Source organism: Vombatus ursinus, unplaced genomic scaffold, assembly GCF_900497805.2.
Source record: "Vombatus ursinus unplaced genomic scaffold, bare-nosed wombat genome assembly UNPS02015414.1, whole genome shotgun sequence".
Lineage (NCBI taxonomy): Eukaryota > Metazoa > Chordata > Mammalia > Diprotodontia > Vombatidae > Vombatus > Vombatus ursinus.
In genome coordinates, this window is record NW_020955192.1 from 1,163,899 (window position 1) to 1,174,892 (window position 10,994).

Sequence of the window (10,994 nt, forward strand, 5' to 3'; positions counted from 1 at the left end):
TATCTATCTATCTATCTATCTATCTATCTATCTATCTATCTATCTATATATATCTATATATATGTATTTATATATATATATATATACATACATACAATTTTTTCCCTCCAACTACTCTAATACTGGCAAAAGACTCATCAGTTACAAATATCACATTTCCATGCAGAATGTAAACAGTTCAACCTTAATAAGTCTCTTATGATTTCTCTTTCCTGTTTACCTCTTCATATTTCTCTTGAGTCTTGTATCTGAAAGTCAAATTTGCTATTCAGCTCTGGTCTTTTCATCAAGAATGCTTGAAAGTCCTCTATTTCATTGAATGTCCATTGTTCCCCCTGAAGGATTATGCTCAGTTTCGCTGGGTAGGTGATTCTTTGTTTTAATCCTATCTGCTTTGCCCTCTGGAATATCACATTCCAAGCCCTGTGGTCCATTAATGTAAAAGCTGCTAAATCTTGTGTTATCCTGATTGTGTTTCCACAATACTTGGATTATTTCTTTCTGACTGCTTGCAATATTTTCTCCTTGACCTAGGAACTCTGGAATTTGGCTACAATATTGCTAGGAGTTTTCCTTTGGGGATCTCTTTCAGGAGGTGATTGGTGGATTCTTTCCATTTCTATTTTGCCCTCTGGTTCTAAAATATCAGGACAATTTTCCTTGATAATTTCTTGAAAGATGATGTCTAGGCTCTTTTTTTGATCATGGTTTTTAGATAGTCCAATAATTGTTAAATTATCTCTCCTGGATCTATTTTCCAAGTCAGTTGTTTTTCCAGTGAGATATTTCACATTCTCTTCTATTTTTTCATTCTTTTGGATTTGTTTTACAGTGTCTTGATTTCTGATAAAGTCATTAGCTTCCAATTGCTCCATTCTAATTTTTAAGGAAGTTTTTCTTCAGTAAGTTTTTGGACTTCCTTTTCCATTTGGCCAATTTTGCTTTTTAGGACATTCTTCTCCTCATTGGCTTTTTGGACCTCTTTTGTCATTTGAGTTAGGCTATTTTTTATGGTGTTATTTTCTTCAGTATTTTTTGGGGTCTCCTTTAGCAAGCTGTTGACTTGTTTTTTCATTATTTTCTTGCATCACTCTAACTTTTTCCTCTACTTCTCTTACTTGCTTCTCAAGATTCTTTTTGAGCTCTTCCATTGCCTGGGACCAATTCATATTTTTCTTAGAGACTTAGGATGTAGGAGCTTTGACTTTGTTGTCTTCTTCTAGTTGTATGTTTTGGTCTTCTTAATTACCAAAGTAAGATTCTGTGGTCTGACTCTTTTTGAGCTGCTTGCTCATGATCCCATCCAATTACTTGAAATATAAACTCTTTGTTAAGGTAGCGATCTGTTTCCTGTGTGGAGAATGTACTGTCCTAAGCTTTGGGGGTTTTGTGCAGCTGTTTTCAGAGATACTTCTAGGGACCTGAAAATTTTCAGTTTTCCTAAGGTGGTATGATCAAGGGTGAGGTTTTTACTCCTTTCCTGTCCTGTGCTCTGGTCTATGAGTGACCACAAGCAGTCTTTTCTGTCTTAGAATTGTGAGGAGGATTCTCTCTCCACAGCCACTACAAGCTCCACCACGCCAGTGCTTCTCCTCACCCTAGGACCATCACACAGAACTGTGACCCAGATCCAAGCACAGGCAAAACAAGAGAATCCTGCCTCAACACCAGCAAAAAGATCACTGCAATCCCCCTCTGATCAGCCACTCGATTACCCCTCAGTCTGTGGGCCAGAAGCTCAGGAGATAGCCACCACCCTGGGGCCACGCTCAGGGACTGGAGCTGGGACCACCCTCTTCTCTCTCACTGTTGACACAGACTTTTCCTACTGACCTTCTAAGTTGTCTTTGGCAGTCATGGGTTGAATTCCATGAAAAATTAAAAGAAAAATTAGTTCTAATTGTATACAAACTATTTTTAAAAATAGGAACAGAAGGGAGCCCACTAAATTGCTCCTATGATACAAATAGGGTGATGTTACTTAAATCAAAGAGAGACAAAACAAAACAAAAAAGGGAACCACATTAATATTTAATTAACATAAATATAAAAATTTAGACAAAATGTTAGCAACAAGGTAGGCTACAGCAACATATAAAAAAGGATTATACATTATCACAAACTAGGATTTATACCAGAAATAAAGATTAGTTCAACATTACAAAAACTATAAACATAAAAGATCTTATTAATAACAAGAACAACATTATTAGATTCTATCACTCAATGAGTAAAACACTTTTAACAAAATACAACACACATTTCAGTTTTTAAAACAATAAAACATTAATAAATATACTTTTCCTTAATATGGCAAGTAATCACTATCTAAGACCAAGATGTACAATTATGTATTAAATGGAAATAAACTAGAGATTTTTACCAAAAAATCAGGGTTAAAACAAAGATGTCCATTATTCACCACTGTTCTTTAATATAGTGTCAGAAATATTAGCTTTAGCAATAAGGAAAGAAAAAGAAGAATGGAATCAGCAAAATGCAGAGGAAACAAAATTATTTTCAGGAGGACCTGAGTTCAAATCCAACCACAGACACATAACACTTACTAGCTGTGTGACCCTTGGCAAGTCACTTAACCCCAATGCCTAGCCAAAAAAAAAAAAAAAAAGAAAAGAAATAGAAATATTAGCCTTAGCAATAAGGAAAGAAAAAGAAGAATAGAATTGGGAAAATACAGAGGAAACAAAATTGTCTTCCCTAGAGTAACATTATTTAGGGAAACAGCTGTAATTCCAGTCTGGTAACTCCTCTCAGAGAAGAGGAAATTGGCAAGTGCTGGGGGAAAAAAGCACTGCTTTTTCACTCATTCAGTCATTCATTCATTTTATCCTCAGCACAGTATCTTACACAGTATAGATACTTAATATTTGTTGAAATGAATTAAAATATGAATTTCTAAGAAGTGTTAATGTGAGATTTAATCAATAAGGTTAAGTCAAGGCTGCTCACTGATTGGTGTAGCATTGAGTGACCACTTTTAGGAGGGTTTGGATTTGCTAGGGAAGGACTGTGAATTTGGTAAGAGCTTAGCAAATGAGAGATCTTGGTCTTCTGGTTTCCAGCTTCAAGAAAGAAAGCACATGTTTCCATATTCTCCTCAGGAAGGGATCTATGAAGGTAAATAAAGACTCTGGAAAGAAGATGACATAGAGGTGAGTGGCACCTCAATCATGCTCTATCCCAAGCTTAGCGAGCTAGAGATTTCAGAGAAATTCCCTTTGGCAAGACATGAGATTTGCTCTCTTGGTTGAACTGAGATAGCTTACTATTGGGAAAGTTCATTCAGTCTGTACGTCGGCTGATATATTGTCATCCATAAAACCTCTCTGATTTCTGTTTGCTATCAGCTTAGATAAATAAGTTTATTTGGAATTCATTGTTGTCTTTGAGTATCTAGCCTTCAATGGGAAGGGAATCAAGAATATACATATGTATGGTTGTGTGTGTAGGTATACACACACACATATATGTATGTGTGTGTGTGTGTGTGTGTATCTTGGGCATTTCTTTCCTATTAAGGAATAGTGATCAACAATATACCTTGAACATAAAAATTATTTCTCCTAGACTAACATTATGAAGGGAGCCAAGAGATATATTTCTCCCCCAGTATCCCTTCTCTGAGAAGAAGAAATCAAGCAACTTCACGGTCCCAATCTCCTGCTTCCTTCCTGGAAGGCATCAAAGTCTCCATTGGAGAAGAGTGGGAAGAGAATCTAGGTAGATCTATTCTAGCCACATCTGTGAGCCAAATCTAGACACATCCATGTGGGCATACATACTTACATGGGCTACACACACACACACACACATACAAACACATTACATGCAGGAGCCCATCCATAGGAATATAGCAATGATTCTTGGACACTAATTTTTAAAAGAAAAAAATGTGAGAATTTTTTGGATAATTTTTAATGCTTTACTTCCAAGGCTCTACAGTATTTTGCCTCCAGAGTGGCTCATGAAGTTTTCAACCTAAACAACCTCTGGCTAGACAGATTATCAGTATTGAGTGGCCCCAAAGTCCCAAGATTCTATTTTAGTAATCATATTGTTTTGCGTTTGTGTATAGTCTTGATGAGTTCAAATTAAAATTTTGTTTTCTAAAAACTTTGTGGTCTACAGTTTACATTTCTATGTTCTCCAAATTTTTTTTTTTGCTGAGGCAATGGGGGTTAAGTGACTTGCCTAGTGTGACACAGCTAGTAAGTATTATGAGTCTGATCCCAGATTTGAACTCAGGTCCTCCTGAGTCAGTGCTCTATCCACTGTACCACCTAGCTGCCCCATTCTACAAATTTCTGAAAATAACTTTGAATGAAGGTTTTTTCCCAGATTGATTTTTTTTAATTCTTTGTGATGATAAATCCTGATGCCATCCCCTTTGCTTTCATTCCTTACCTAGCCATTTGAAGTTGAATAAGTGTTATGAGACTAGAACTCTAAGTTGCTGGAAACTTCCTTTGACTTAGAAAGAAAGTTTCAAATACTTCTGCTATGGTCAGTTTTGTCTCAGAAGGAGATTTACCCTTTTCATTCTATAAAATATATTTCATTTATATTTTTATTTTATTTTCCTCTCTATCAGAATCATACTTTTATAAGAGGCATAGATAATTTGTTTCTTCCTGGTTAGATCCTAGGAAAAAAGATATTTCAATTTAATTTTTATGCTTCTTTTGTTGTTTCCTCTTTTGGAGGTATAACAAGTTTATCCAATCTATCCTGGTTTCATCCTAACCTGATATTAGCTTGAGAATATAGGTGTACAATTGCTGAATTTGCTGATGTGTTATATCTTAGAAGCCTGAATACTACTGTATATACATATACATATATATATATTGCCATGTATCTATATATAACATATATGCATATAATTGTTCTATGTTGATACATGAAAAAGTCATTGGGACTGTTTATATGATTTGAATTCATGTGTTTCTGTTATTTTATTGCTAACACAGTTATTATTAAAACAAATTACTGTTGCTGTGACACTTAACATTTATTAAATGCATTAATACTTGTATATTAATAAGGATACTCGAGGAGTAATCTCTAGGAAAAATAAAAACTAGTGCAGTTGAGTGATATTGTCTTGCTTTTGCAGTTAAAAAGCAGAGAAGTCTGTTAATATTACTGGTAGACCTAGATCTTCAGAATGATAATGTTTTAAAAATACAGAGAATAAAAGCATAATGACTGGAAGACTGTAAAATTAAATTGACTGTTGTTAGGGCATACAAGAAAAATCAGAAAGTTTTTGGTAGTCCTGCATGGGAATTTGAGCAATGGAGATATGCCTTAGAAAATGACAGTGGGAAGTTATTTTTGGGATTTTCTCATCCATTCCCCCAAAGAGGAAGAATTGCTCAAAGAGCAAAGATTCTAGAGGAGATGTCTCAATTTATCACAACTTTTTGGAACCACTGGAAGAGAGCTACAGATGGTACATGTCTGCGGACCTGGACATTGGCTTTGTGGGAAGCACTGTGATCACCTACTAAGGACAGCAGCTTGTTAAGAAACCTAGGGATATGGAGACCAACTCATTCCTTCCCATGCACAGGTAAAGAAAGCAGCTTTCTTCTTCAACCTTGTGTCTTGCAAAGGAAAACCCAAAACCTTTGGAAGAGAATACTGCCTCAATTTTACCCTTCTCTGGCATGGATGTGACTTTAGTCAAGACAGATTATGAAGAACAAACCAAGAAGGTTCTAGGATTAATGAAAGACATCCTCAAAGGAGGCATCCACATAATCATTAAAAGTCACAATTAAATCCAGTAATTCTGCTTCATCTATGAGTAAGTCTGAGGCCATACATCTGTGACAGACAGACATCATAGCCCCACACTGGTATTTTCTTTGGACATGAACTATGTTCCCCCTAGTAGAACAACATTAGGAGATTTGTGTTGGAAAAATGAGAGTAGGCCTAAGAAACTGGAAGGCCCCTGAGACAGATAAAGTGATGACATTGACAAGAGAGGTGCAGCTAAGAATATCACTGATCCATAGCCAGATGTCATCTGCCATAAATACATGCAAACTTTAGCTCAGATATATGAGAGTCACAGGACAAAAGACTGTTTAATTCATTCTCTAATGCCATGCAGGGCAAAGGAGAAAAATCTTGAGTTTTCCCTTAAGGGGGAGTAATATGTTCAGAGACTAATTCAAATAAGCATTGTGAATGCTGAGAATGCAGGTAAAATCACACTGCAGAAATTGAGCCAGGACTTGATGCAAGATGCTGGTGCATCTGATGTCATCGTCTGCTGACACAGAACCATTGTCAGTTATATCTGAAGTGAGACAGGTAATCCTGAACTTCAGAGGACATTATAAGAAGAAGGGCTCAACCTCCAATAGCTCTGTGAATTAAAGAAGCAAAGAAAGGCAAGAGCACAACCATTGGTGAGTTACAGGAACAGGACTAGGAACAATCAGGTGAGAGGTGGAGCAGTGCACAATCCTCCTTTCCTTGGAGAGAACAAAGGCAAGGGAGAGCAGGAGAGCCTGACATAAGAGCACCTCCATTAGGCAATCATCAGAGCAACAGACCCACCTTCTGTTCAGACCTGGCCTTAGTTAGCTATACCTGAAGAGAATGTAGCATTGGGCCTGCCAAAGCTATGCAGCATCCTCTTCTCAGCTTCACAAAATCAAGATGGGAAAGAGTTTTTCCTGGTCCCTCAAAACAGACACACTGATCTCACTATCAATTCCCTGTAGGGGAGGGTCAGAGAAAATGCCTGGAAGTCAGAGATGGAGTAAATCTTGCGTGTGGAAAAGCCAGGAGGCTTGCATCACTAGATCAAAGACTAGGTTTGGGGACCGTGGGGGGGAATAAGAGTCAAAGAGATTGGATAATAAAGTTTAAGCAGACTAAAACGTGAGGAGAAGGCTATGTTATGAAGGGTTTTTAATGTCAATAATATGAACACCGTGAGGGTAGAAACCATATCTACTTTCTGTTTCTTAAGTACTTAATATAATACTAGTATTTTTTTCTGAGGACTTTATGTCTGTTGATCTATCAGACCTAAGATAGTTTGGCCAAACTGCCCTTCTTACTGTTCCTCACACACAGTACTCCATTTCTCATTTCCAGCATTTGCCCAGGCTGTGCCCCATATCTAGAACACCTCCCCTCTTTACTTTTCAACTCTTAGAATCCCTAGTTTCCTTCAGTGCTCAGGCCAATCATTGCCATTTCTGAGAGTTTCACTAATTTCCCCAGGTGCTAATACCTTTCCTCAAATAATTACCTTGTATCCAGCATGGCATAATTGACAGAGAGCCGCCCTTGAAGCCAGCAAGACCAGGGCTCGAGTCCTGAGTGACACATTCTGTGACCCTAGCTGTAGCTTAACCTTCCAGTAACCCCCAAGAAACTCTCTAAAGTTATAAGTTACAGAAACAGTGCCAACTTGTAATGGTAGAGGGAGTTTCTTTACCTGAGAGTTCCGTATACCAATAAAATTACAGTTCCAATTCATATCCCTCTATCTTGTATATACCTATCTATGTAAATATTCTCTTCCCCAATAAAATGCAAGCTGTTTAAAATCAAGACACTTCTTCTTTTTTCTTTTGTATCTTTATTGTTTAGCGTTGTGCCTGGTACATAGGTGGCACTGATTAATGCTTATTGACTGAGCAATTGATTGGGTGCAAATCATTACTACTATATGTTCCTGCACATATTATGAGTTTCATGTGAATGAGTAGAATTATATTCATTTCCCCCTCTATTATATATGTACCTATGTACATATATGTATACACATAATACATTTGTTTGAGTATACAGACGTGTATTTTTATGTAGTTCATCATACACTGCCATTCCTGCTTACCAAAAGTGACCTATACCTGTATCTGCATCAAGATCTATGCTTCTTACCTATTTAGTATTTGGAAATAGATTGAGATTATTTCACACTCAAGACCTTTAATAATTCATTTACTGGATAAACCTGGGAAGATTTAGGGGCAAGGTGGGAGTGGGGGTCTGGAGGGAGTACATTTATACAGTGCATAAAGATCCAGTTTGAAAATCAAAAGACCTATGTTGGCTATCACTTAAACTGCCATTACTCTAGGCAGCTCTCAAAGGCTAGGAATTATAGATAAATTGCTGATCTGAAAGGTAGGAGGGAATTTTCACCCCAGTTGCTCGTGTGTGTGTTACACACACACACACACACACACACACACACACACACACACATATCCCAACCAATGAAATCACAAGTTTGAAGGAAAATACATATATATGTCTGCATACATGCATACATACAACTATGGGATAGTTTTATATAGCGTAAATTCATATGTGCACACATATATATAGACATGCATGAGGCAGCATGGTACAATGTTTAATCTCCCCATAACAATGACCTTGAAATTACAGGACCTGAGTTTTGAGAAACTAGGTGGTACATTGTATAGAATATTGGACTTGGAGTCAGGAAGCTCTGAATTCTAAATCTGCCTTATACACTTACTAGTTGTATGACCCTGGCCAACTCACTTAACCTCTCTCTGCCTCAATTTCTTCACCTAAAATACCTGAGATAGAGATAATAATAGTGACTACTTCAAATGATTGTTTTAAAGATGAGATAACATAACATAAGCCAAGTGCTCTGCAAATATTAAAATCATCTATAAATGTTAGTCCTTGTTGTTGTTCATAAAGCTCATCTCTTCCACTTACTACCCGTGTGACCACAAGCAAGTCACCTCTCTAGGCTTCAGTTTATTTATATATTAAATAATGGGGTTTGACTAAATGAAATCTAAAGCCTGTTATACTTCTAATGTCATGAAAGTAAGTGGCTCTAATACCATGTTACCAATGGCATATATGAACATTTTGATGCAGTGTTATACTGGTAAATGATTAAAAACTAAATCCCTAAGGTGGAGAGTGTGTGCATGATACACTTTAAAGTTCAATCTGTATCATTAATATTTTCTCCATCATTTTCTTAAGTCTATACACTCAACAAAACAATAAACCAAGCCCTGATTTTCAGTATTTGCTAATTTGTGAGATGTAAATGCTCACACTGAAAATTTAATCATCAGCTCATTGCCATTTTGAGTTGGCTCAGGCTCATCTCATATATACACATATATTATATAATATATAACCATATATATGCATATACATATTAACATAAAATGAATGTTTACATATACACATGTATATATGTATGTGTGTGTATATATAAATATAAATATAGAGAAAGAGATAGAGATAAGTGAGAGAAAGAGATAGATCAGGAGAACCACTCCCAGACTTTGGCCAGTCTCTCTTCTTGGTCAGTCCATGATCTTCTTTGAACCTTCTTCAAACTTTCTCCCTGATCCACATGGAGATCATGTTAGAAATGCAAAACCATGAATTATTAAGTAGTTTTGAAAATAGTAAGAGTGAGTTGTACATTAATCTGAATCCCTGAGAAGAAGAGAAAATCTATCAATGACTACTGAACAGAAGAGTTTGAGGGGAATTTCATTTATTTAGATTATTCACTGATTCCTTCAACAAGCATTTTTTCACTGTTTAGTGAGAGCATATCCTTATAATAGATGCTAAGAAAGCTTTAAAGGGATCTATATGGTTTCTGACCTCAAGATACTAATGAAGGGAATACTCCCATGAATTATGCTGAGAACTCTAGCTTCTATGAAAATAAACAGATTGACTTCCCAGGAAAAAAAAGTGATTCCAAGAAATAAATTTGGATTACCTTCCCATTGGACTCATTTTTTTATTTCTGGGAAATTCTGAAACTCCGGAGAAGCTTCAACACCCAACCACTTTTCTAATGGCATTCTTCACATCCTTATTCCTCAGACTATAAATCAGAGGGTTTAGCATGGGGATCACTGTAGTGTAAAACACTGAGGATACCTTCTCTTGCTCCATTGAGTTGCTAGAAGAAGGCTTGAAGTACATGAAAGTGATAGACCCAAAGAAGATTCCTACAACTATGAGGTGGGAGCTGCAGGTGCCAAAGGCTTTGGACCTGCCCTCAGTAGAGTGGATACATAACATGCTGGACAAGATAAAAGTATAAGAGACAAGGACAGCCAGAGTAGGGGCTAAGGTGTTTACTCCCCCAATAAGAAAAAGAAGAACTTCATTGACATGGGTGCTTGAGCAGGAGAGACTTAGCAGGGGAAGAATATCACAGAAGTAATGTTTGACAACATGAGATCCACAAAAGGAAAGCATTGCCATGAAGCTAGTATGTACTGTGGCACCAAAAAATCCCAAAGAATACACCTCCAACATCATCACAGAGCACATTTTTTGAGACATGAGAACATTACAAAGCAAAGGACTGCAGATGGCCACATAACGATCATAAGCCATTGCTGTCAGAAGGTAACCTTCAGCAATGACAAAAATTAGGAAAAAATAGAGTTGGGTCATGCACTCCAGAAAGGAGATGACATTCTTCTCTGTCACAAAGTTCACTAACATTTTAGGGGTAATGACAGAGGAGTAGCCGAGATCAATGAAGGATAAATGACTGAGGAAATAGTACATGGGAGAGTGAAGTTGAGAACTGATAGCAATCAATAAGATCATGCCCAGATTTCCCAACATAGTAACCACATAGATTCCCAGGAATAAGAGAAAAAGAGGAAGCTGGAGCTCTGGCTGATCTGTGAGCCCTGTGAGGATAAACTCCATCACTGTAGACTGGTTTCCCGTGGCCATTTTCCTATAAATGAAAACTATGGAGATTAAACAGAAGAGTTACATTCTAGGCAATTTTCCATCCTTATAACAGAATGGCATATTCCTGACCATTATGGAGTTGCTTTTGAAAGTTGTGAGTGCATCATTAATAGAAGTCTTAGCACATGGGCTAAATAAATACCCGCTAGAAATTATGTAGATTGGATTCCTCTATGAGTTCAGAGGTTAGAATA

At 36.9% G+C, this 10,994-nt stretch overlaps 1 protein-coding gene across 1 annotated transcript; it reads right to left on the bottom strand.

The window, feature by feature from the left end:
• Positions 1 to 9,325: 9,325 nt before the first annotated feature.
• Positions 9,326 to 10,791, bottom strand: LOC114032327 (olfactory receptor 8D2-like). The gene is made up of 2 exons (XM_027847573.1): positions 9,868 to 10,791; positions 9,326 to 9,391 (listed from the first exon to the last, which is right to left on the bottom strand). Exons 1-2 carry the CDS (start codon positions 10,777 to 10,779, stop codon positions 9,326 to 9,328), a joined length of 978 nt encoding a protein of 325 aa, XP_027703374.1. The 5' UTR covers positions 10,780 to 10,791.
• Positions 10,792 to 10,994: the final 203 nt, after the last annotated feature.

Coding starts and splice junctions, on each gene's coding strand:
- LOC114032327 (XM_027847573.1), bottom strand. CDS start 10,779: ATGGCCACGGGAAACCAGTCTACAGTGATGGAGTTTATCCTCACAGGG. Junction 9,392..9,867: donor AGAATGCCATTAGAAAAGTG/GTTGGGTGTTGA, acceptor AGTTTGAAGAAG/GTTCAAAGAAGATCATGGAC.